The sequence below is a fragment of the Girardinichthys multiradiatus genome, chromosome 20 (genome assembly GCF_021462225.1).
Source record: "Girardinichthys multiradiatus isolate DD_20200921_A chromosome 20, DD_fGirMul_XY1, whole genome shotgun sequence".
NCBI classification, from domain to species: domain Eukaryota; kingdom Metazoa; phylum Chordata; class Actinopteri; order Cyprinodontiformes; family Goodeidae; genus Girardinichthys; species Girardinichthys multiradiatus.
The window spans coordinates 53157044-53184817 of NC_061812.1; the positions used below are offsets into that span (position 1 = coordinate 53157044).

Here is a 27774-nt window from a genome sequence, read left to right on the forward strand (position 1 = left end):
AGCGTATGGCCATGGCGTGACATCAGAATTCGCCACGCCGCCACAGCCACACCAACCAAGCCAGTCAGTCCTGGTGACTGTCTTACACCATCATGTTATCTGTTACTTGGGACAGTTTCACATTGATTAGGTGAAGAACATCAAAAATTGACTATCTAAAGGAAAACATGACACTTCCAGTTCTCAAGGGGTGGGGCTTCGATGATGTCAGCATCTGATCAGTGAATATTGTTGAGGCCTAGAGGCAGATCAATCTCAGAATGTTTCATGTGTCTGTGACTTTCCTTGTAGGAGCTATATCAATTTCCTCTTTAATGGCGAGAAGTCATATTTTGATGCGTGGCCACGCCCACACGCTTTCATGTATCAAAAAGCTTTTGATAACTTTTGATCCTCAATGCCTTAAGAGTAAACTGAGTGATTTTCAAGTCTCTAAGTCAAAAGCTGTAGGAGGAGTTCACTCAAATATGCGGGCTAGAAAGGGCAAATCCGGGGTCAAAATGGCATTTTCAATCCAACATGGCCGACTTCCTGTTGGGTTTGGACCAATGCTCCAAGAGACTTTTTTGTAGGTCCTGAAAGGTTACAGATGTGTTCCAGATTTCAGATTCCTCGGTCAAAGTATGTCTTGCCTATTGCAATGCCCTGTAACAGAACATTTACCACAAATTGTATCCAGTGTTAACGTTACACAAACCGAGCAGACCTGAACATCCGCAGGCAGCTTGTCCTGCGACTGTCCTTTCTGCTGTAGCAAACAGGGTTGTGACCCCATTCCTCTGAGACTTGTTTAGTTTTATGAGGAGGATTATGTGGAGACATGTCTGCTTGACCTTGGATCAAAAACTGCACCAACCTTTCACTGCAACAGTTCCAGAGATGTAAGAGCCCAGATTCCTGCATGGGTTCTGGCAGGCCATGGATGTTGCCTCATCAGAGAACTCAGTTTCATCTGTACCGGTCTTTGCACCTGTGTGACGCACTTTAAACCAAACATTTAAAGACATTATTTAAGACTTTAGTGGATTTTGCAAAGGGTTCAGTACACTTCACTGTGATTTTACAACCCTTAAAGAGACAAACATTTTCATTTTAAACATTGAAAGAAAAGCTTAGTTTATTTAAAGACAGTTTCTTTTATTGTATGATTTACACAACTCAGAAAAAAGCTCTTCCATCCTAAGGTGGTGTAAACACTAGATGGCAGCAATGCTTTACTTTATGCTTATGTTTATGTTAGGCATATCTGAACTCAGGTATTTGTCAGGGTGTTAAACTGCAGTCATCCAAAAATGTAGGAATTAAAACATCTTCCTTAAAGTAATATTGGGTCAAAGTCAAACAATTGTGTTATGAGTAACATCATCATATGCCATAGGATTACATTATTATATCCTAAGCCTAAACAAACGACTGTGAGTAATATTATGCAGGAAATACTTTAGGATATCCTGAATTAAAATGCACGCTTTTTGTAAACACAGCTTTTATTTGTTGTAACTGATAAATAAACCTGTCAAGGATACGTACATTAATAATTAAGTACAATCTTTCTATATTGCTTTAAAACTGGGTGTTAGAAGCTGTAACAGAGATAAGTTAAAGTGAAGTTCACGAAAAATCTGTTGTATTTTTTTAAACCCCTGCTGTTTGGAAGAAGGTCCTGTTGAAAGTGTATATGATCAATTAATATCTTAACAGCCACTCTTGATGTCTTCACTTTGATGAAACAGAGATTGGTGTTCCAGCTGAGAGTTGATTATTGCATGATTATTTACATTTGTTGTTATTTACACCAAAGACCCTAGTAGATCTGGACATGTAGCTGTTAGTGCTGTAGCACAGCCAGCTGCTGCATGAAGTAAGAAAAGTAGCAGTTTCAAAAAAACATTTCTACCATCCTAAAACATTGCCTGCCTGTACAGCAAACAGACCATGTTAAGATTATCTGGGCAGAATTAACATCTGGTACAAAATAAAGCAATATAAAAAAATATTCTAGTTCAAGTTAACATTTTTTTACACTGCCTCGAGGATCCCTTAACTACTTCCTTTTCACCTTTATTTAGTTCAGGAAGCACTCTCTGAGGTTTAAAAACTCTCTTATAAAATGGCCCTGGCCAAAACAGCAGGACAGAAATGCTTCTATATCATTATTTCCAAGTTCTTTAAACGTGTTCAGAGAGACCAGCTCCTGGAGAATAAAGATATTCTCCAAGTGATTCCGGGCAGATGGAGGAGCAGGATATTGAAACCACCTCTTCCTCAGTTCATTCCAGACCCTTGAGAATGTGAGAAGGTAAACGTTCTGTGGTCAATGAGAGTAACATCCCAAAGTCTTTCAGTCGATATAGCTTAGCAGGTATGTAGGCAGAATTTCAAGAAATAGTTAGATACAGTACCTCACAAAAGTGAGTACATCCCTCACATTTTTGTAAATATTTTAATTTATCTTTTCATGGGAGAACGTGGAAGATCTGACACTGATACAATGTAAAGTAGTCAGTGTGCAGGTTGTATAACAGTGTAAATTTGCTGTACACTTAAAAGAGGTCAACACACAGCCATTAGTGTCTAAATGAACGGCACAACAGTGAGTACTAAGTGAAAATGTGTGAACTGTGCCATTTTTCTTCCCGGGTGTCTTGTGACTCATTAGTGTTATGAGGTCTCAGATGTGAATGGGAGCAGGTGTGTTAAATTTGGTGGTATTGCTCTCAGTCTCTCATATTGGTCACTGGAAGTTCAAGATGGCTCCTCATGACAGAAAGAACTCTTTGGGGATCTGAAAAAAAGAATTGTTGCTCTACATAAAGATGGCCGAGGCTATAAGAAGACTGACCACACCCTGAAACTGAGCTGCAGCATGCTGGCCATGACCATACAGTGGTTTAACAGGAAAATAGACATGAGTGCTGCCAGCATTGCTGCAGAGTTTGAAGGTGGGGGTCAGCCTATCAGTGCTCAGACCATACACCACACACTGAAACAAATTGGTCTGCATGGCTGTGTTGTGACTATGAATCTGAAAATATTATTTAATATTAATAATTTAATATTTTATCAAATAATATTTGGGTCTGTTAAGGGTTGTCCTGTGAATACCAGCCCCATTAAGGCGATGGTATTAGGACAAAATAGAAAGATGTGAGACGAGCTCTGACATTATTAAACAGCATAAACTCTGCACATATATGGAATAAATTCACACAATTTCTTAAAATACAAGAATTTATTAATAAAAATAAGTCAACTCAAAGTCAAACATATTTCAATCAACAAACTCTTTACTATGCTAAAACAATCCAACTAAACTACCAAGCAGAATTAAAGAATAATGAAGACTAATGGACTATGTACAATATAAACAAGTTGATTAAAGATGATTGATAATTATGACCAAAAGAGTGATGCAACATTACCATGCAATGTTTATGTTTGAGAACCAAGGATTATCTTGAAGAATCTGGAAATGAAGTTAAGTTAGTCTTGGAACCAACTTAGGAAATAATCAGCAAACGTTTAGACAACTATTCACAATGTAAGATCAGATAAAATATTATTTTGATAAAATAATGTTTTAAATAATGATCTGCTGAATAAAACCAACCTTCTGGATGAATTCTCAACGGTGTCTCATTAGATGCCTTTAGTTATTAAAATAATATTGCTCATGTCTTATTTTCAAACCAAGTTTTGTTTTTTTGATCATGCCATGCATGTCTTGCCTGCCCGTTTGTTTTGTTCCTGCTTCTTGCTGAGTGTGAGTTTTTGTTATTAAAACCTTTTTTCACTTACCATCACGCTGCCTGCTCATCTGCATTCTGAGGTCCAATTCCAACTAAACGGTGACAGAACCGTGACAAAGAGCAAATCTTTTTAAGTTCATCCACACAACAAAAATTTATCTTGTTATCTTTACTGCGTTTCATTCGGTATTTTAAAACACCAAATACTACCCATAAGTCATCAGGGTCCCGAGCGCCAACGGACCAGCGGTGAATTGTAGTAGAGGTGATTTTGAGCGAGCAAAGGTCATTAAGGTGAGTAGAAAAAGGTTTTCAGGTCATTTGACTCGAACTGAAAAATATAGCTAGCAAGAACGAAAGAATAAACCGAAACTGAGAAGTCCAGACCGGACACCGTCCCGTTACTGTGCCCTGTGCCCAGCGTCCATCCGTTGGTGGGCTTTGTTACTATCTGGTCTTTGCTCCACTTGTAGCTAGCCTGGTTTCGGCCCGCTGGGGTCCAAAGCTGTCGAACATTTTTATGGAAGGATGCATTTTGAAGGTTTTCTCAAATTTCACGTTTTGAAACTGCATGTAGCTTAAAAGCGGATCTGTGGTTTTTAACAAATGTCCTCTTATAACACTATTCTTGTTTGACCTCTAACCTCACTGGGAGGCATTAAGTAACCAAAACCTGACATATTGACTAATAAGCATTATTAGCCATTATTATGACAGATATGTCGACCAAACTGGTAACTTATAGTCCCACATTTTTATCAGGTTTCATGAAAATGAAAATTTAAATATGGAAATAGGTTGCTAAGTGTTAATTTACAACTTCCACTTAATGAAAATACTCAAAAGTCTTTACATCACTGCTGGTTTCTACTCTTATTTGTTGTTCCAGTTGACATGGCAATAAAGTGTTAAATCCTGAATCATATGTATTTATTTAGTCATTGTAGAGATAAATTCTTAAACATTTTGTGTTTAAATTTGTATAACACCATACATTAAAAGTTACAAAAAAGAAATCTTGTTTAGAAAACGTTGTGAATAATAGGCTATTTAAAAAGGAAACAAATATTTGTTGATATGCTGTTGTTTTTTTCCTGTAGATGATAACTAATATGTTTTATTTCTACCAGGTGATTCAGAGATCTTCACAAGTACACTGGATAAAGGTATGTTCAAAAACTGAAATAATTACAGTGGGGAAGTGGGCAAAAGTTTGATTTATTCATTTAGCTCATAAAGCACAGCCTTATCTGTCATGGAGTGACATTTTGGACTTGTTGGTTTATTTTGTAATTTAGATTCTCCTTATGGCTCTTTGTTTATTTCTTAAGTTATTGTTTCTATGTTTCCCTCTAGTTTCTCTGTTTACTTTAGTTCATAGTTATTCTAGTTCTTTATTTCCTCCTCTGATTTATTCTCTTGCTTAGTTTGTGTTTTCTGTCCTTTCACTCTTCCTCAGCCTTTGTATTTGTTTCACCTGTTCCCTGTTTCTTTGATTACCTGCCTTTTGTTCCCCTCTCTGTGCTCTGTGTATATTAGTTGTTCTGTTTGTTTAGTTCCTCGCTGGTTCCTTGTTTCTATGTCGGTGATGTCTATGCTTCGTTTATGCTACGCTACGTTTCTATGTCTATGCTTCGTTTATGCTACGCTACGTTTCTATGTCTATGCTTCGTTTAAGCTACGTGTACCATGACTATGTTTTGTTTCATGCTTCATTTTGCCATACTACCTGGAGTGTGGAATAAATTATGATGCGACTACCGAGCTCTGTTCTGCGCTTTGGTCCGACCCACAGTCTTTCCCCGACATTATTATCCCCTGATGATTTGAGAGAAATTAGTTAAATATGGCGACCTGTCCAGGGTGTACCCTGCCTTTCGCCCATAGACTGCTGGAGATAGGCACCAGCTTCCCCGTGACCCACTATGGAATAAGTGGTAGAAAATGACTGACTGACTGATGACTAGTTAAATATGGTCAATATATCTATAAACATGAAGCTATCTGTTGTACTAGATTACCATTACCCTAGTTAAAAATGTTTTTTTCTCAGAACTTAAATGTCTTATGGCCCTTCTTATGATCAGTCGTATATTTCAGAACAATATGCCTCACATGAATATTTTTGCTGCAGTTGAAAAGGCATTAGAAATATCAATTAGAACTGGTTATCTTGTACGGTTTGTGCCTGAAAATTATTCAATTATTGATTGTTTTTGTTGTAAATAGACATCTGTTCAAAAACCAAAAATATCACATTGTTTATTTGTTTTGAAATGCAGATAATCTATACATATATTTTTAATTGTGTCAAATGACAGTTTGATTCCTGTTTGATATCTTTGACAGAACAGAAAAGAGAGTCAGTGTTGATGGATAACAAACCTTCCTAATGGATGCAATTACTCTTAGTGCTAACACAAGCTCTAAGAACTTCACAAATGAAATAACACATTTTTATTTACTTTTCAAAGTTAGAAATAGTTTTTCTTCTTTTTTTTTTGTGTTGCAATTCAAGTTTTGACAGAGCACTGCAAATAGCATGTTGAGAGTAGAAATTGGCTATGGTCATCCCTTTACCTGTCGTGCCATTAACTAATTTTACAAATGGTCAAAGATGTATATAAATACATTTGAGAATTTATTTTTATTTTTTTCACTATTGAGGTTGGACAGTTGATGCTGCTGAACAGAAGCCAACCCCTGACTGCAATTTGCATTGCCACACATATGGACTATCTGTCTGCCAAGTCCCACCTGAACGTCTGCCAGAAGTACCACAAACGTTGATACTCCTAGATGCAGTTTGATCAAGCATCAGTTTCTTTATGGGATGGATTTGCAAGATTCAATTCAATTCAGTTTATTTATATAGCGCCAATTCACAACACATGTCGTCTCAAGGTTCTTCACAACAGTCAGGTTCATACATTCCAATTAATCGTAATCATTGAACAGTTCAGTCAGATTCAGTTATTTATTCAAATTGGATAAAAAGTTTTTCTATCTAAGGAAACCCAGCAGATTGCATCCAGTCAGTGACTTGCAGCATTCACTCCTCCTGGATGAGCATGTAGAGACAGTGGACAGTCACTGGTGTTGACTTTGCAGCAATCCCTCATACTGAGCATGCATGTAGAGACAGTGGAGAGGAAAAACTCCCTTTTAACAGGAAGAAACCTTCAGCAGAACCAGGCTCAGTGTGAGCGGCCATCTGCCACGACCGACTGGGGGTTTGAGAGAACAGAGAAGCACTGACCCAGGAGTACTTTCTATGGGAAGGAAAAGTAAATGTTTTCAAGGTTAGAGTCTGAAAGAGAGCACATATAATTATTTACAGTAAAAGCTCAGTCAATCGCCATGTCTAGGAGAGAGAAAGGGTTAAACACTAAAAGACAGGGCCATGTGGATCATCTGTAGAAGGTGAGCATTAAGTTGTTGCCAGCAGAAGCTTGGACGATGCCCCTCTCCAGAAAGGTGTCACAGGTAGACACAGAGTCAGGCCAGGTGTAGCTTCTAGGAAGAGAAAAGAGAGAACAAAGTCAGTCAGTCAGTCAGTCATTTTCTACCGCCCATTCCACAGTGGGTCACGGGGGAGCCGGCGACCACCTCCAGCAGTCCACGGGCGAAAGGCAGTCCATCGCAGGTCAACACATACAACCATACACACACTCATTCATACACCTAAGGGCAATTTAGAGTGACCAATTAACCTAACAGGCATGTTTTTGGACTGTGGGAGGAAGCCGGAGTACCCGGTGAGAACCCACGCACGCACGGGGAGAACATGCAAACTCCATGCAGAAAGACCCCAGGCTGGGAATCGAACCCAGGACCTTCTTGCTGCAAGGCAACAGTGCTACCAACTGTGCCACCGTGCAAAGTCAAAAGCTGAAATAACAGCAAATAATGCAAAATTGGCGAGTAGTGTGAGAATGTAGCAAAGAAGGTGAAAGTGGTCATTATGTCCTCCAGCAGCCTAAGCCTATAGCAGCATAACTACACAGATAGTTTCAGTTCAGATTATTTAGTGAAACGGCGCTTATTTACAACAATGTCGTCTCAAGGAACCTCACAAAGGGTCCCACTGATGGTCATTGTTACACTAAAAACCACAAGGATTGGGATACTTCTCTCTGTCAGACTGATTATAACCATTGGAAAAGAGAAGGGGTCATACAGGTAGCAGAAATGGAGGGTGTGTTTGCACCTCTACCTTAACTGAGCCGGTTTAGGCTAAACCTGACTCCCCCTTACTCCATCCAACAGGGAGGGAGGAAGACGGAGGTAAAAAATAAGGAAGATATCTCAGGATAAACTAAGCCACTCTAACTATAAGCTTTATCAAAAAGGAAAGTTTTAAGCCTAGCCTTAAAAGTAGACAGGGTGTCTGCCTCACGGACTAAAACTGGGAGCTGGTTCCACAGGAGAGGAGCCTGATAACTAAAGGATCTGCCTCCCATTCTACTTCTAGAGACTCTAGGAACCACCAGTAAACCTGCAGTCTGAGAACAAAGTGCTCTGTTAGGAACATATGGACCAATCAGATCTCTGATGTATGATGGAGCTAGATCATTAAGGGCTTTATATGTGAGGAGGAGAATTTTAAATTCTATTCTGGATTTAACAGGGAGCCAATGAAGGGAAGCTAAAATAGGAGAAATATGATCTCTCTTTTTAATTTTCATCAGAACTCTTGATGCAGCATTTTGAATCAGCTGAAGGCTTTTAACTGCATTTTGTGGACATCCTGATAGTAAAGAATTACAATAGTCCAGCCTTGAAGTAACAAATGCATGGACTAGTTTTTCAGCGTCACTCCTGGACAGGATATTTCTAATTTTGGGAATGTTCCGGAGATGAAAGAAAGAAATCCTAGAAACCTGTTTAATATAGGATTTAAATGACATGTCCTAGTCAAAAATAACACCAAGGTTTTTTACTTTATTATCAGAGGTCAATTTAATGCCATCCAGGTTAAGTGATTGACTAAGCAGTTTCTTTTTTAAAGACTCCAGTCCAAAGACGACAACTTCTGTCTTGTTTGAATTTAGAAGCAAAACATTTAACGTCATCCAAGTTTTTATATCTTCAAGACATGCTTGTAGTCTATCTAACTGGTTGGGTTCATCAGGATTTATGGATAAGTAAAGCTGAGTATCATCAGCGTAACAGTGAAAATGTATCCTATGCTGCCCGATAATTTGACCTATTGGAAGCATATATATAGTAAAGAGAATTGGCCCAAGTACTGAACCCTGTGGTACTCCACAATTAACCCTGGAGTTTAAAGATGATTTATCATTTACATGAACAAACTGGAATCTGTCAGACAAATAAGATTTAAACCAGCCTAGCGCTGTTCCCCTGATCCCTACAGCATATTCCAGCCTTTTTAAGAGAATATTATGGTCGACTGGATCAAATGCAGCACTGATATCTAACAGAACCAGAACAGACACAAGTCCATTATCTGAGGCCATAAGAATATCATTAGTGACTTTCAGCAGAGCTGTTTCAGTGCTATGATGAACTCTGAAGCCTGACTGAATCTCTTCAAACAGGTCATTGCTGTATAAATGTTCACACATTTGATTAGCAACTATTTTCTCAAGAATTTTAGATAAGAATGGAAGATTGGATATAGGTCTGTAATTTTTCAAGTCATCTCAATCAAGCGAAGGTTTCTTAAGTAAAGGTTTAATTACAGCTAACTTAAAAGCCTGTGGTTCTGATCCATTTACTAAAGATAGATTAATCATATCTAAAATGGGGCTGGTAATCAGAGGGATCACTTCCTTAAATAATTTGGTTGGGATTGGGTCTAACATACAAGTTGAAGATTTAGATGAAGCTAATATTTCTGATAACTCAGGAAGCTCCACAGGATCAAAACAGTCCAAACACAAATCAGGTTCTGCAGTTATTTCCAATGTTGTCTCACTTGCTGAGGATAAAGTAATCATCTTCGGGAGTATGTCAAAGATTTTCTTTTTAATATAATCAATTTTATTTAAGAAGAATCCCATAAAGTCATGACTGCTAAGAGCTAAGGGAATGGATGGCTCAACAGAGCTATGACTCTGTGTAAGTTTAGCAACTGTACTAAAGAGAAACCTAGGATTATTCTTGTTCTCTTCTATTAATGATGAGAAATAAACTGTTCTAACTTGGTGAAGTGTCTTTTTATACAACAGTAGGCTATTTTTCCAGATTAAGTAGGAATCCTCTAGGTGTGTAGAGCGCCATTTTCTCTCCAATTTTCTAACATTGTGCTTTAAAGTACACAGCTCTGAATTAAACCAAGGAGCTAGCCTCCTATGAATAATTACCTTCTTTTTCAAGGGGGCTACATTGTCTAATGCATCACGCAATGATGAAGAAACATTATGAACAAGAGAATCAATTTGTGAAGGGGCAGAAACAGAATTATTGCCCTCCACTGTGCTTTTCAGTGATAATGAGGAAATTAAAAATGGATCAGATTCTTTAAAGGTTGTTACAGCATCGCCTGATAATGATCTACTATAATGAAATTTTCTTTCAGGTGTGGAGTACACGGTTAAATTAAACTCAAAGGTTATTAAGAAATGGTCAGACAGAACAGGGTTATGAGAAAATATTGTTATGTCTTTACACTCAATGCCATATGTCAGCACAAGGTCCAGAGAATGAAGACAAAGGTGGGTAGGTTTGTTAATGTTTTGATCAAAGCCAATTGAGTCTAAGATAGCATTAAACGCTATATTTAGGCTATCACTTTCAGTGTCAACATGAATGTCAAAATCCCCCACTATAAAAACCTTATCTGTATTTAACACTAAATCAGATAAAAGGTCTGAAAACTGATCTAAAAATTGAGAGTAAGGGCCTGGTGGACGGTACAAAACAACAAACAGAAGTGGTTTTAGTGCTTTGCAATTTGGATGAGGAAAACTAAGGATTAAATATTCAAAGGATTGTAGCTATTGATTGGTCTGGGACTAATCAATAAATCCAACTGAAAGATGGTTGCTACTCCTCCTCCTCGCCCAGTATTTTGAGGAATGTGAAAATTTAAATAATTAGTAGGAGTTGACTCATTTATAGTAACATAATCCTCTTACTGCAGCCAGGTTTCTGTGAGGCAAAATAAATCAATCTGATTGTCGCAAATCAGGTCACTAACTAGCAAAGTCTTTGAGGAGAGAGATCTTATGTTCAGTAAGCCACATTTAATTGTTTTATTTTTATTTTAGTCTGAGTTGTGTTTATTTTTATTAGATTTTCATGATTTCCTCCTTTTAGATAATTTTTTAACCTATTCAATTGTGGCCGTGGGCGAGACACTGTCTTAATAGGGTAATGGGTGGGTAGCAGTACAGAAGCTGCAGAGAGGAGTGTTAAACTATGACCCTGCTTCCTGGTCTGAACCCTGGGTTGTCAGAGTTTTGGAGAACTAATAAATTCGACCAGATTCCTAGAAAGAAGAGCTGCTCCATCCAAAGTGGGATGGATGCCGTCTCTCTGGATCAGACCAGGTTTTCCCCAAAATGTTCACCAGTTATCAATGTAACCCACATCGTTTTCTGGACACCACCTAGACAGCCAGCGGTTGAATGACAGCATGCGGCTAAACATGTCGTCACTGGTCAGATCGGGGAGGGGCCAGAGAAAATAACGGAGTCCGACATTGTTTTAGCAAACTTACACACCGAAGCAACACTAACTTTAATAACCTCTGATTGACGTAATGGGTGTCATTACCGCCAGCGTGAATAACGATTTTACTGTATTTACGCTTGTACCTTTGATCTGTACCTTTGTTGTCGATGAAGCAAATTAACTTTTGAGGCACTACAGGTTAAGGCACAACTACAGCGAATTTCTTCCCCGTTTACATGTTGATTGCCCCTGCTCTTTCAAAACCTGGAATGCACTTAAATCACATCTATCAAGGAAGCATTCAACTGAAAAATCAGTAACAGAAGTCAGTCAGTCAGTCAGTCATTTTCTACCGCTTATTCCATAGTGGGTGCCTATCTCCAGCAGTCTATGGGCGAGAGACTAACAGAAGTAATCAAGTTAAAATGTAAACTTTGCGGTTCCTGTTTTTTTGCTGAAAATGAATACTTTAAGCATCTTGGAGTTCATCTTAAGATGTGTGTTTAGAGAGTGTGATTTTTCCACAAATATTTATGGGACTTTTGCGTCTCACAGATCTCGACAACACACAGGACATACTTTAAGTGATTTTCAGGCACATATTATACAAAAGTATGCGAATCACTCAAACATTACAGATGATATAGCTGAAGGACATTGTTCTGAGGTATATGAATATTCAGGCGATTATGAAGCTGAAGAATTGAAAGAAGAAGAAGTTTAATTTAAATTAGGTCACCTTTTATTAAAATTGGAGAGCATTTATTATGTGCCAAGCAAGTGCATTACTGAAGTAGTCTCGGAGCTTCTGTTCATATCCACTGCGGTGTAGAGGGTGACACGGGAGTGGATTTTCTCTCCCGCTCCCACAGAAAAATGTCTTGTCCCATCCCAATCCCGGGCCTGCATAAAAAAAAAAATCCTGTCCCATCCCACTCGTGGTAAATTGACTCCCACTCCTGTGCCACTCCCATTTTAGTTTTCTTCATTTAGTCTTTTGGTAATTTCTTTGTTTGAAGGACCAGTTAGGTCCCTGTTTTTAGCTGTAGTAAAGGCCAGTTAAAGTAAAAAGAATAATAATGAAGAAATAATAAAATATTCAACAAGGAAACAGACCATGTCTATCTTAGTTGAATAAACAAAATGTACCTAGTTGTATTTTACTTATTTATTAAGTGATCGTTTCCTTTGAACAATGACATCAATTTTATGTTTCAAGTTGTTGAAACGAAAGAAAAATGCACCTAGTAAGAGAAATGTACTTGTTGAACAAAAGGACAAAAAGGCATTACCTTCATAATTTAGAAACTGTACCTCAATGGTTCACAGCCCTGGTCCTCAGGGAGCTCTTCCCTGCAAGTTTTAGATGTTTGTCTGCTCCAGAACACCTGATTTAAATTCTGACATGACCTCCTATACAGGCATCAAGAATGGAGGGTCAAACTGGACAAATTTAATACAATAAAATCATCATTAAATAAATAAATGTTGTGAATGTCCCATAAGTGAAATAAATGTATCATGAAAGAAATGTAACATTAAATGTCCCATTAAATTAAAGGTACCATTTATTTATTTAATACATCATTAGAAACAATAAATGTACCATTATATCATGAAATGGACTATTATGCAATTAAATGTGCCACTGAATAATTAAGTATAATTTTAAAGACGACATGACGTAATTAGTGGTACACTTAATATTTAATGATGTATTAAATAAATTGTACATTTAATGGTACATTCAATTTTTTCTATTTCACAACATATTTATTTAATATCTTCCCTTAATGAAGCCTTTCTATACGGAGTCCGCGAGGGGACATGGGGAATTTTTTTCTTTTGCGTTCCCACGCAATAGTCTTTGCGTTATTTCGCAATACTTTGTGGGATAGTTTCCAAACCAGATAGCTGCAAAAATGAACCAAAACTACACCCGTTTTGAGATTTATTGAGTTTTATTTTGAAATCGGCCTTAAATAAAATTATCTTCAATCAGACTAAAAGACAGTTTTTATCCACAAGCTGTCAAACAAACTACTGAACTCTGGACCATAATGCTGCACAAAACCACATCAGTGACACTTTATTTCCTTATTACTCCTAAATGGACTGAACTTATATAGCGCTTTTCCAGTCATACAGACCGCTCAAAGCGTTTACACTAGCGCCACATTCACCCAATCGCACTCACTAACGCTCACACATTCATACACCGATACGCAGATTGGTAGGCAACTTGAGGTTAAGTGCCTTGCCCAGGGGCACATCGACATATGGCAGGAGGAATCTGGAATCAAACCCACAACCTTCTGATTGCAAGACGACTACTCTTCCTACTGAGCCACAGTCGCCTGCTGCATGATGTGTACAATTATTATTTTTTTTTGCACGCCATTAGTGTTTTTGTTTTTATCGTGATTTGAACAGTTCTTCTTATCCTAAACATTTCATCGCATTGTTTACTGCGTGTTAACCTGCATATGACAAATAAACCATATTAATGCCATATCAGTGCTGTTTGTTTTATGAGCAGTTTGTCATCTGTGCTGCTGCTCCAAAATGCCAAACGCAAAAGTATTCCATGGGGACGCAAAAAAAAAAAAATTCTCCATCTCCCTTCTCTTTCTAACCCTAACCCTCTACTGTGGCAAAGGCTCTTAAATCTTTAGTGCAGCAATTTTGTTGGTCAGATGAGACTTGACACATGATGGTACTTTTGGTTTGATGAATGAAGAGATGCAGGACTGATTTAATCCAGAATCTGCTTTACAAGTGTCCCTTAATCACTGGTGAACTTGATTATCACTAAACACGTTTTACAAGCAGCAGACTGCATGTTAACACCGCTACATTCAACTCTCCTGAAGTTCGGTAATATTTGCGACTTTCCTGTCAGCTCTATGAGTTTAATAGATAAGTCTTTACTTCTGACTTTACGTTGCTAATCCAATTTTACCACGTCCAGTTCTCCACCTGCATTTTCTCCCTCCATTCTGAACGCAGGTGGAAAACATCGAGCAGAAGCACTGTTGGCTTGTGGGTCGTGTAGTTCGTTTGACTCACATTATAGTATAGGCTTCTTGAAAAAAAACTACACAATGGCGGCGTCGATTCAAGTTTTATTTTCTTAAAGTTTATAACAAAGTCTCAGTTTTACATTTCCAAAGACAATTGATCCTAGTTTATTTCCTTCCTATTGGTTAGCTCCCGCTCCCGTCTGCTCCAGTTCATTTTTTATCCTGTACCGTCCCAATCACGTGATCTTTACTGATGCTGTCTCCCGTCCCGCGGGTTTCCCGTGGGAATCCCGTGACCCGTGGGACTCCAGAAAAAATGTCAGCCTCTACTGCGGTGTCAGGTCCTGGCATAAGAAATACTGTAAACTCGTGTTTGAGGAAACATGACTGTGTGCTTCAAGATAAAGTTGTCTTAGAATTAGTCAAACGGTTGAGTGAATCAAGCCCCATTAGCACAGCTTTGAGAGCTGATGGCCCTCTTTCCACATCCTATAAAAGACGAGAGATTTTTAAGAAGATATTCAACGTGATTGAGCTTGTTGAATACATTTTGGAAAAGAATGAAGGTCGAACTTTACAGTATGTTTCTATTCTTCAGCTATTGTCATAGTTATTGGGCCTGAAAGACATACGGGAGAAAGCTTTCAACACGTCAATCACTACTCAGAAGGGACAGTATGAGTCGTTTCAGGATGGAACTTATTGTAAAGAAAATTTACTTTTGTCCACTGGAGACCTAACTCTGCCCCTCCTTCTCTATATTGATAATTCTGAGGTTTGCAACCCGCTTGGAACATCCCGGAAAAAACACAAGATTACAGCAGTTTACTGGGTATTTACAAATGTCCCAACACAGTTTCGCACCACACTGAAGTCAATTTAATTAGCTGTGCTGTGCAAGGCTGTGGATGTAAAAAAAAAAGTATGGCTATGAGGCAGTGTTACAGCCACTATTAAAAGATCTTGTTCAGTTGGAAGAGGAGGGGCTCTTTGTTCCTGGTTTTGGAAAGAAAATCATAGGTACAATAGTTAGCATAATAGCAGACAATTTAGGTGCCCATTCAGTTGGCGGCTTCTTGGAAAGCTTTTCTGGATCTTATGTCTATAGGTTTTGTTTAGGAGGAGTGTCAGAGTTTCAGGATAAGGAAGTCAGAACTGGGTCCTTCCAAGCAAGAACAAAGCAGGAACATTCCCTTCATGTACAAGCAGCATTGGAGAGTCCCACTGGCACTTACTGGTTCGGTGTGAAAAGGCAGTGTGCCTTAATTAATAAACTGAAATATTTTCATGTTTTGTCTGGGTATCCACCAGACTTGCTCCATGACCTATTTGATGGAATAGTTCCTGTTGAGCTAGCTTTGTGCATCAATGTTTTCATAAAGAAAAAGTACTTTACTTTGTCTCAACTCAATGACCGAATCAGAGAGTTCCCCTTCAAGTGGACTGACAAAACTGACAGCTGGCAGCCAGTCCCACTGAATATTTCCAGCAAACAAAGTGTTGGTGGCAACGCTCACGAATATTGGAACTTATTGCGTCTTCTTCCTTTCATCATTGGATTTAAAGTGCCAGAAAGGGAACCAGCATGGCATTTTCTGATGGATCTCAAAGACATTGTTGAAGTGGTAGTTTCTCCACGTCACACTAATGACACAATTAGATACCTTGACATCAAGATTTCAGAACACAGGCATAGGTATATGCAGGTTTTCCCTCAAACAAAACTTCTACCAAAGCACCATTTCCTTGAGCATTATCCACATCTAATCAAGGCTTTTGGACCACTTGTAGCTCTGTGGACAATGCGCTTCGAGGCAAAACATAAATTTTTCAAGAGAGTCGTTCCACATAACAGCTTTCGCAACATTTTACTGTCTCTTTCTGTTAAGCATCAGTTAATGCTTGCTTACCACCTGCATTGCACAGACATGTTGAAACCTGCACTGAGTGTCTCAAATCTTTCCAAAGTTCCTGTAGATGTCCTAAAAGAAAACCTACAGGAAGCAGTACAAAGGAAGTTTCCAGAGGAGACATGTATTGAGGTGGCCAATACTGTGACCTGCTATGGCACCAGTTACTCAGTGGGAATTATTTTGCCCTATGGATCCACTGGTGGGCTTCCAGATTTTGTTGAACTGAGTCTGATCTTCATTGTTCATGGCCAGCCTCTTTTTGCTGTCAAGTGTCTAGGGTCATGGTACAGTGAGCATCTTCGTTCTTTTGAACTGGAATCCACAAGACAGTTCTCCAGCTACAAGACTTAACGGACTCCTACCCTCTTGCAGCATATACTGTCGAGGGAAAGCGATATGTCACATTGAAGGGTCACATTCCTATTCAAGAATAGGTAGTTAAGGAAGTACAGTATATATTGACGTCTACAGCTGTTCATTTTTTATCAATTTACATTCATAGGTTAGTTTTTCTGATAATTGTAAAAATTCCCAAGATCTAAAAAAAAAAGGAAATAACACCACATCTAAATGTCTCCCTGAAAGTGACCTATATGTGGTTCTTGTGAAGTTTCAGTTCTTGGCAATCTCGTTAAATTTAATAGTTAATGACATGGTAATGCATCAAACTTAACAGAAGTAATTCTGCAATACTTAATTCATTATGCTGTGTTTAACATTAAAAATCTTGAAATTGTTATTTTTTTGTAATATGTAACAGTAACTTGATTTCTTCTCTTTTCCTCTCCTATACAGACTCAATATGTCTGCTAGACTTCGTGTCATACTGAAAGAAAACATTTGCAAACTTTCCTTGCCATCTGCAATTCCCCAAACTGTGGACGAATTAAAGACTATTGTTCAAGAAACATTTGATATTGAGCAAGATTTTAGTTTGCAGTTCCAGGACCAAGATTTTGATGGACAGTTTTTCACCCCCTTTCAAACTAGCGAAATACAGGACAAAGACACCATTAAAGTGGTTTTTGTGGAACCAGAGATAATTTTAACCCTTCAGGATTCTCTGAATGTCAAAGTCCAAGATAGCTTTAGTAGCAGTTGTGCTGATTCGTCAGAGGATACCGGTTCTTGTTCTGCCGCATCCAGTGATACCATTATTCTACGTTCTCCAGGAAGTGCCTCTTCCCTTCGTTCTGAATCTTGGCCTGTTCAGTTTGAGGTACCTACCTTCTCGCTTGACACGGAGCTCATTCTACAAGCTGCTAATGAAGCTTATAAGAAGGATGGAACCCTTCTCAATAATCCAGCTGTAAAGTCCAACATTCTGGACTTGCACAGACCATCTTTACCTACACTGCCTATCCTTCTCAGGCACAAAGGGAGCAGGTTGCAGAGGCCTTGGTTATGACGCACCCATGTTTGAGAGACCCAGTGTCCTTCAATGGTTTATATAGTTGGCACAACAGCTTGAAGTACAAACTTGGGAATTACAGAGCAAAAGTAAAACACCTTGGATACCAGAACTAAATGTAAACTGTCTTAAGAGAAAATCAACTGCAGATAAAAGTCCAGCAAAAAATCTAAAAAAGGCAAAGTAATCTGAGGTAAACTACCTCCCACCTCATCCTCAAGGTGAAACTGACACAACCCTTGAAAAAGAGAGAGTGGATCGTCTTTATGAGCACAAGAAGAGAGATAACAACAAGTTAATCAGTGAGAAGATGGCAAAAACATTCTCGATACGTTGAAGTGATGTTATCCTCAACAAACTACCATTGATTGACATCAACCGCGATGGCTTGCCCTCTTTGAGCCTTCCCATGTATGTATATTTTAATATCTTGAATGTTTTCAGATTGAGTGTTTAATGGATTTTGAAATTCTTTTTTTTTTTTCAGTTTTGACTTCATTCATTTCTAAGTTTGACAGGATTCCTTGTACTGCCTTCACTGCTGTTTTTGGTTAATTTAATACCAATCTTGGTTTCCTGTGTTTCTAGAGTGTTTCTTTGTCTAGTGATGTTTTTTCTCTCTCTGTCTTGGTCTCTCTCAGATTGAGGAGGAATTTCTGAGAATCACGCTGAAACCGTTGCTGTCCACATTCCTTGGGGAAGTTGGATCAATTCTCACCCAAACTATTGAGCCTATACTGGAGGAAGGGAGGCACTGTGGGGAAGAAACTTGAAATGTTAGATGAGGTATGTACTTATAACTGTTTACAAATGAGTTTATATTGTAGCTATATGATGTTTGGACATAACATTCTTTCATATCTAATTTACTCTAGGACAACAGCATTGAGTCTTGAAGAAAAGCTGTAATCAGAGGCCTTATTCTCTACCTTGGAGAAAAGATTGAGGATTTAATCAAGGACTACCAGGTAGATATCGTATGCCTCTGCCAATCTGCACCACTTTAATTGTTAAAGCCGAAGATTTGCTTCTCTTTGGTGTATTTCACAGATATATGGTGATGATGATGCTGCAGCTGTCCAGGATGCCTTACGACATTGGTCCTCAGTATCTTTGTGGTCGGAAAAGCTGGGAGCGAAGGGCAGAGGCAAGTTGGGATAGCCATTGAGGGAACTGAGGTACTTTTTGGGGTTCCCAATGTGGCACTTGCATGTGCTTACCTTATGGGCCTCATCTATGCTTTGGAACTAAACTACCCTAAGAAACTGAAGTACACCTTCGAAGTCTTTCAAAAGATCTTCCTTGAGCAGGAAGATGGGAACAAAAGAATGTCCTCAAAGGTTCATGACCTTATGGTCATTCTCCATGCCTAAAATCCACACATACTTCATTAAAGGTTGAGACTTTGAGTGAACTCTGTATTTTTCTTTTTTATGCTGCACTTTCTTAGGTTACACTGTTAAGTGTGACTTTGTGATGCTATTGTACATTGCATTTATTTATTTGGGTTTTGTTTGTTTGTTTTTTCAGAAATTATCATTATTTTGCACTTTAAATGGCTCTGGTTAACTCAAGTGAATTAACTTGTCACTCCTTTATTAGAACCTGTTTTTCTGTTAGGTTCTAAGTGTGTTGTCTTAGTTTTTTCTCTTCCTAGAAGCTACACCTGGCCTGGCTCAGTGTTTATCTGTAGCACCTTCCTGGAGGGGGACATCGGCTGAGCTGCTGCTGCCAACAACATATTGCTCACCTTCTACCGATGATACACTTGGCCCTGTCTTTCAGTGTTTAACTACTGACTGAGCTTCTACTGTAATTAATTGTATTTGCTCTCTTTCATACTCTAGACTTGAAAACTGGCTCAGAGTTCATCTGCTTAGCTATCTTTCTCTCCTAGATGAAGCCTCTAAAGGAGCTACAACCATTAATGTTTTACTTTTCCTTCCCATAGAAAGTACTCCTGGATCAGTGCTTCTTTGTTCTCTTTGTGTCTCTGCTCTGTTCTCTCAAACCCCCAGTCGGTCGTGGCAGATGGCCGCTCACACTGAGCCTGGTTCTGGTTCTGCTGGAGGTTTCTTCCTGTTAAAAGGGAGTTTTTCCTCTCCACTGTCGCTACATGCATGCTCAGTATGAGGGATTGCTGCAAAGTCAACACCAGTGACTGTCCACTGTCTCTACATGCTCATCCAGGAGGAGTGAATGCTGCAAGTCACTGACTGGATGCAATCTGCTGGGTTTCCTTAGATAGAAAAGCTTTTTATCCAATTTGAATAAATAACTGAATCTGACTGAACTGTTCAATGGTTACGATTAATTGGAATGTATGAACCCATTTTGAAATCTGTATGATTTGATTGAATTTACTTTGTAAGTGCCTTCAGACAATGTGTTGTGAATTGGCACTACATTAATAAAACTGAATTGTATTAAATTGAATTTAACCGGTTTTGCACCCTTGATGGCAGTGACAGCCATCAAGCATTTGCAGTAATTCAGGGACGCAAAACTTGTTAGCTTTTCCACTGACCTTTTGATTCCTGCACACAACGATACTGGACTATTTTCATGTATATATGTTAAACTGATTGATACTAGAGGGGGGGGGGGATACTATTCCCTAATCTAGTTCCTGGAAATTTTGTGTTTTTTACTTGTTGGTTTACTTAAACCAACATTAGTCCCCAAATGACTAAATTTGGGGACTAAAATTCTTGCGTGGTTCATAGGTTGTGTGCGTCATGATCAGAGCTCTCAGTGGAGCTCCATAACCTGCCAACCACCACAAGCTATCTCTTCCAAGAGGAGCAATGGCTGCAGGCTTAGAAGTTCTGCAGGAACAAGTTATCCTCACTGCGGAACATCACTTCACCATGTAAATGGCATTGTTAATTTGACAAACATCTTGTCTAAAGCTTTTATGAGCAAAAGTTTAGATGTGCTTTAGTTGTCATGACTGTGCTGTTCTAGAATACAGTGCAAACAAACTTGATGTGCCTTTATTTATGGTGGGGTGCTTGGTGGAGCTTACATAACATAGGCCAAAAACCTCAGCTGGATCTTCAGTTTCAGCTATTACAAGTTAAGTCATTAAAACACTGCTGTGGCATGTGTATTTTTGGGATGAAAGAACAGCGTCACCGCAGTATCTATACATTCTGGGGGAACCTACTTTGAGTAGCAGTGACGCAAGATGCTAGAGATGTATTCACAATCCGTCGCTTATTTTTAGGTGTAGGAGGTCATCACTCTTCCACTTGGCTTGAAACTGCACAACATATGTTCAGCGTGTGTGTTAGCTTTGGCCCAATCATGTCTTAGGGACACCCGGAAATAAGGATATCCCCCTCATTCCCAATGAGAGCTTCCCCTGTTCCTCCCACACACCTCCACAGGATCTGGACCATGCAGTCTAACCATCAGCCGACGCATTTCTCAGCCAGTAGCTGCTGGTTTCATTACTCTAAACAGTGAGGGGATCCTGGAATCCTGTAGAGGTTAAAATGGACCAGCCACCTGTTCTCACAATAATGCCAAAACCATGAGAATGAAGTCAAGACCGAGTCACCAGTATTTACCGAGTCTTGTAGATATGTTCATTCTCCTTAAATGTTCTCACATTTATTCACATCACAGAAAACAGAAGAATATCTGTTTCTGTTGTTAGTGTTTTAGTTGACAGACCAACACCAGGTAGCGCATAACTTTCAAGTGGAAGGAAAATCCTACATGGATTTCAATTGTTTTCTCTAATAAAAACCTGAAAATTCAGCATTCTTCACTCTACTTCCCCTGAATATAATCCAGTTAAATAAACTGCCTTCAGAAATCACCCAATTGGTGTGTGTAATGTTACCTCTCCATTAATGCAACTCTTCTGTGAAGGCCTCAGACCTTTTCAAGTGTCTGTTGCACCATCATCACCTCTAACTTTAATGTGGTTGAGTGTGAATAATCAGATATGGGAGAGGTGGGATGCCTCATCTGGAAAGACGAAGCTTTCGCAGACATTCTAAATATTCCACAGGCAGTGTGATGCAGCAGTACAGAAATTTAAATGGCTCCTGGTTGAACAAACTCAGTTAGGTGAACTTGTTCCCATGAGGGAAATTAGCCGAGCTAACCCGCTTAGCAGGAAAATAGTTTGATAGAAAAAAAAACAGGTCACCGGCTGCATTTTGCATAATAAATGGTGATAATCTGGTGCAACAAGATTAACTTTGCTACATTTTCAGTATTTTCTTACAAAAGCAGTTTAGCAGTGACTGAGGTTAATCTCAAGGCATTATGGCCCAGTCATGAGGGAAATTCTATCATCAATCCCCTAATTCTGATTTCTGTGAGAAGGACAACACTTTCAAATACAGGGTTTCTATGCATTCTTTCTAATTATTTTGATACATTTTTATGGATTATGGATGGATGGATGGATGGATGGATGGATAATCAGCATTGCACTGCATAGTAACCCTGACATCCTATTTTATTGGCACGTATTCTTGCTTTGCTGTGGTATTCAAACAGGATGTGAAAAACTGCGTCTCGTGCTGCACACAAGACAAACAAGGAATGTTATGAATAGAAAACTTGTATTGTGCAGACAATAAATAGTGCTTACAAAGGGATGTCTGTCTTGGACACTGACAAGGTTTCTTTTTAAGAACATTTTACACAGTTGATATGAAACTGATCAGTTGAATCACTGAGACTCAGACACAGCTCGGGGATGTGACTAATATTACTGGAGTGGGACTGGTTGACTTCATCACATGCACCATCTCCCCCAGTGGCATCAAAAACAAAGTCTTTGAAAATAATCTGTTTACAAAAAAGAAGTCCCTGCTTGTCTCCTGGAGATTCACGCCTTAGTGTCCTTCCTGCTCCTCTGACAGGGTGAACAGGCGGTGAACGAGGGGTTCCCCTGAGCGGAGGTGGAGCTTGCTGTATGCGGTCTCTCCTACCAGCAGATCCCCTACTAGAGGCATAGCCTCCAAGGTTCGCTGAACCCAAATATCAGGACGGCCAAATCCTGCTCAAAGACCCTGTGCAAGGTCTTCTCTGACAGAACCAGATTTACGCAACTCTTCACAGAAGAAACCTTGCTAAGGCCGATGGAACCTGCACAGCAAAAGGAAATAAAACCAGGGAAAGTGTGAGTAAGGTCTAAAAAAGGTCTTCATCAGTCTGTAAAACTATTATTAGCTCGATGAACAATGCTCCTCAAAAATGGGGTCTTGTGTAAGCACAAACCCTGCTAATTCAGCTACAGTTGACATCAGCAAAACGTAAGCTGAACAAGCAAGGACATTCATTATTGTGGAGAGCTGGTATAAAACAGCTAAACTTTTCACCCCATGGGGACTGGGTGGAACTAAATTTGGACCCAGCTCTGCATCCAGTACTCTTACCGATGTGAAACAGTTGCACAATATCACAGTGACCCTGTTAGACACCTAACAACAACACAGACAAAAGAAAGAGAAGTTGTGGTTGGGCATGCTTGTGCTTACCTTGTCAGATGCTTGCTTGAGGAATGGACTTCCATCTCATTGCTCTTGAACTCGTTCAGCTCCTTCCTGATCGCCGCCTGTAGAACAAAAGCAACATCACAAGGAGTGAGTTCAGGTGTAAAGTCGCTCAGGTTAAGAAGCTTAAATGATGAAGCATTTGTTTTAGGGTAGATTATATTAGCAGAAGGGTGATCCAAAGAGAGCAGAGTTGCTTTACCCACTGTAACGAACAAAGGATGCTTTATTACATATTTATAAACATTCTTTTACACATATTTCTCTGTTTTCACTTATTTCCTCATTTTCATGATGCATTTTAAATTACACCTCTGCAGAATTTGATGTATCAACCTTATTTTTAATAGTTAGTCTAAATGGCCAGAGCTGCCATTTCCCAATAGAATCTTACATTTCAGAGCCTTTTTGTAGAAAAAACAAGTGACAAGTGGTAAAAAAGAGCAGGGGGTTTTGATGTCTACCTTATCAGCAGCTGACAGTCTGGTCCACGGCTTGTCAGCCCGTCGGTCGTAGTCCTGAGCTTTGGCCACTTCCACGTAGTCGCTGAAACGAATCAAGATCTTCCTGTCCCGTAGCTCGTCCACTGTCGGCCTCTGGTTGAGCTGGAGGAGAAAGATGAAAGTCAGTGAAAGCACTCAAGGCATCGATGAGATTGTTAAAAGTTATTTAAATCCAAAGGTTTTGTATATTTGCTTTAATCAGTACTACTGCCTACCTTTCTGTTTAGCCGCTGCTTTATTTCCCTCCTCTCCTCCTGCTCAATCTGGTCATTTCTCTCTGTTAAAACAAAAATAACTAAATATACACATATTTATATTGACAAACTAAAGTAAATGATGGAAGAACTTTGACTAGAAATATGGACACTTCCTAAACATCCAGCAAAGGCAAGAGCTCTTTATTACTCTCAAATGAGAGGCGACGTTTCAAGGTTCAACAGCGAAACAGGCACAGGTCAGGTCACCAATAGCATTTATATATTTTAGATCCCTGGACCAAATGTTTTTTTATTTTATTAGAATTAGGTTGGCAGATTTTGTTGCTCTTGTGCATCATGAACACAGCGAGTGCCTTGTGCTTTAGGTTGAGCATCCTCGTAGTTGTTTTCAGAGCGTGTAGCTGTGAGGAGGACGAGGACAGCTGCTGAGCGTTCACAGGTGGTCCTCATCATACCAGGAGACCCAAATCAGAACAAAATCAGAACACATGGTTGTTTCATAATGTTTCTGTACAGTGACGACAGCAGGGATGCTTTGCATGGTTTGCAGAATTACAAGCTGACAGGTTCCTCCTCCACAAGTTAGACTACAGAACTTAGATCAAATAATACGATACAGTCAGAACTATTATAGTTATCTAAGCCTCTACTAATGTGTAGAAATACCATACAAATGTTAAATCCACTTAGAAGGATTAACTGACTGAAAGAAATCATGTAATGAACATAAGAGCTGTAACAGGTTTTGTGTGGATAATTTTCTAAGGAAGCAATTTTTTTAAATTATTTGCTTCCTTTCTTTTGTTTTTGACTTTAGCTGTCCCTATGGTCTGTAAAGTGTTTTTTTTTTTATTATTATTTCTAATAAAAGTATTTTGATTAAAAGAACGGGACTGCAACTAAGTTGTTTCCTATAAAAAATGATTTATGGTGCCTCATTGTTGCTGCCACAGCAATCTGTATGTCGCCAAAATATATTTTGTAAAGCAATTTATTTAAAACAAAAATATATATTATTTTAAAAATCATATTCTTGAATAAATGATTAAATGTTAAATTGAAATGGTCACTCGTGCTTACAGAGTCCAAACAAAGCCATAACTCGATTATCAAGACACTTAAAATATACTAATGATCAGTACTACAGAGTAAGGTTTGGTACCTTTTTAACTATTTATAAAAGTATTGGAAGCATATTGGAAGCATACTAAATTGCCTCTTGTTCTTTTGTAAGAGCTCTCAGTCCCTCATGGAAATGATGACATGTTCTGGCTACTTACGCTTTAAGATGTTCCGGCTCTCCAGCTCCTCCACGGCCGGTCTCTGGCTCAGTCTCCTGCGGAAGAAGACCAGAATTACGTTCTGGACCATCCTCAGACCCTCAAAGTCGTTCAGCCTCTGCTGCTATCAGCACTCCAGCAGCTTCTTTCTCTACTGCTGCATTTTAAACTCCACATCGGGAAGAAAAGGTCCGGCGGCACCTTTCCGTTCCGAGAAAGTAACAGAAGTCTTTCCCCAAAGGATGCAACGCAGTCAGCAGCGGTACGTCGGCGGAGCTGCTGAGTAGCCCGACTGACTGGGAGGCTGCGCTGCTTTTCGCCACATGCTCAGTGGTCATGTGAAGGGAGGAGGAGATTCCCCAACACACACACACACACAGACACACACGTGTGTGTGTGTGTGTTTATAGTTAAATAAACGGAACATTTCTGAAGGAACACCATAGAAAATACAAAAATTTAAATTAAGGGGCTTAGTTATAAGTAACATTCTCTGCTCTTGATTGACTTTATGTGGTTATGTTTATGCATTTAGCAACTTAGAAATGAGGCTTTAACCAATGCACTTAATATTAGAGCTGACAATAAGCTAGTTAAGAGGAAGACCAAAAGTCAGGCTCTGTCAGACAGGACGGGGGGGAGGGGCAGTGAAAAGGATGCAGTATAGAGGGTAGGGGGGTACAGGTTGGTGCTAGGCTACGAGATGCTCTCTGAAAAGTCTTCAAGAAGACAGACACGGACACCCAAGTTCAGCTACCATTCGACAAGTCATTCCACCACCGTGGAACGACCCATAAGAGGAACTTGGATTGTCTTGAGCTGGTATTCACAGCTAGCTGACGAAAATCTGCAATTCTTCTAGATTAATCCAGTCTAGGTCTGGTTAGTCAGTTTTCATGTTTGTTTCAATGCAAAAAATTGGAAAAAGAGAGCATTGAGAATTCTCCTATTTTGAGGTTTAAAAAGCAAATAAACATTTCAGAAATGACTCCGACTGTTTCCTGTCCAGTATTTTGGATTGTGATTCGCCCAACGGTAGAGGCAGCATAAAAGGCAACACTGCCCTTGTTGATGTCAGAACTTGCTGGAAAAATGCATCTTTGCTTGACCATAGCTGGATCTCTTCACTAGACGAAGTCCCATGTCAGCAACTGAGGAGTATACCACATGACAGAACCAACCCTGAAGAGACATTTTGTGGGGTTTTAATATCACAAGATCTTGTGCCAGAAGATCTTGCCCCCCCTGGAATTGTTATCACTTTGAAGATGCAATCAGATATTTATGTTACCTAATTTCCTACTATTCAGTCTGAAACAGACAGCAGATACAGTGGCCCTGCCTCCAAGTTTGGATGCACTAACGCACTGCTGGACAGAGTACAGGATCTTGGGCAAATCTCTGTGAGATAGCAGGAGTAAATAAAGATAATAGGCCACGATTCTTTTTACAAAAAGGAAAAGAAGCTCCTATTAGGATCCACTTTCCTAATTCAGCAGAGAGAAGTTACATTACAGTGTAATAAACCTAGCTGAGATGGAGCAGTGATTTCCACCACCAACGGAGACAATGAGAGGAGCTGAAGGTGCAGACTGAAAAACAGGGTGGCACTCAGAGATGGATAATCACTCATCTTTCACTTTATACTGAGGTGGACAGACTGTTTTTTATCTATCTGTATTCACAACTTGGCAAAATGACTATCATTGAACTTGCTGCCCTCTGAACTACCAGTTTGGCTGTATTAACAAATAGAAATATGGTAACATATGGTAACATATATGGTAAAGTTTGTGTGTTTAAGTATAAACTATGTGTGATATGTTTTAGTGACTACAACACAGCACACAATTTTTTTGTGCTAATGTTTGAGTTGATTCAGCAGCATCGTCAGATTGCTGATGTTTTCAGCTTTTATTGCCACATTACGGGCCTGAATGCTGATGGGTCTGAAGCCAGGAGTGCAACATGCAAAACGAGAGCCCACTCAACAGACACCAATCAGATCTGACTATGAATATTTAAATGTACTGTCCTCAGTAAACAAAACCGGTCGCGTTCTGTGGTCTGCACACTGTTTCAGCATTTCTCATCTTTTTTACATATGCTTACATCTCAAATATCAGAGTTCCCAGACTCTTGAGATTTAAAACAAAGGAGCTTCATTCAGAAGGAGACACCTCCTTCTGGTTTCATCATGAACCTCATATCCATCATAACTGATTGAAACATCAGATACAGTGCCTCGCAAAATATTCACACCCCTAGAACTTTTACACATTTAGTCACATTACAACCTCAAGCTTCAATTAGATTCTATGAATTTTATGTGAATAACCACATAATGCATATGGTAGTGCATTCCACAAGTCTGGTCTTTATGAAAATGAAAAAAGAAAACCATTGTTGACAGGAGGCCATTATAGTTCCTGTCTACAGTTTCCAACAAGCCATGCAGGGGACGCAGCACATTTTAAACACTGTCTGGCAGGAAACTAACACTACATGAGA

At 39.2% G+C, this 27774-nt stretch overlaps 1 protein-coding gene and 1 long non-coding RNA gene across 5 annotated transcripts in view; one reads left to right on the top strand and one right to left on the bottom strand.

Moving 5' to 3' along the window:
* The first annotated feature begins 3762 nt into the window (after positions 1–3762).
* LOC124857337 lies at positions 3763–19400 on the top strand. The gene is made up of 6 exons (XR_007035571.1): positions 3763–4043; positions 4880–4915; positions 17125–18151; positions 18382–18526; positions 18616–18708; positions 18791–19400. It is a non-coding gene; the product is annotated as an uncharacterized LOC124857337 (long non-coding RNA).
* Positions 19401–22309: 2909 nt separating this feature from the next.
* The window catches only part of phactr3b (phosphatase and actin regulator 3b), a 74524-nt gene continuing 69059 nt past the window's right edge, over positions 22310–27774 (bottom strand). For all 4 annotated transcript variants that reach the window (XM_047347310.1, XM_047347311.1, XM_047347313.1 and 1 more), the window contains 5 exons: positions 25264–25319; positions 23981–24042; positions 23727–23867; positions 23248–23324; positions 22310–22855 (listed from right to left, as the gene is read on the bottom strand). In XM_047347310.1, the coding sequence (XP_047203266.1) occupies positions 22840–22855; positions 23248–23324; positions 23727–23867; positions 23981–24042; positions 25264–25319 (352 nt within the window). In that variant the 3' untranslated portion in view covers positions 22310–22839. The remainder of the gene's footprint in view (positions 22856–23247; positions 23325–23726; positions 23868–23980; positions 24043–25263; positions 25320–27774) is intronic.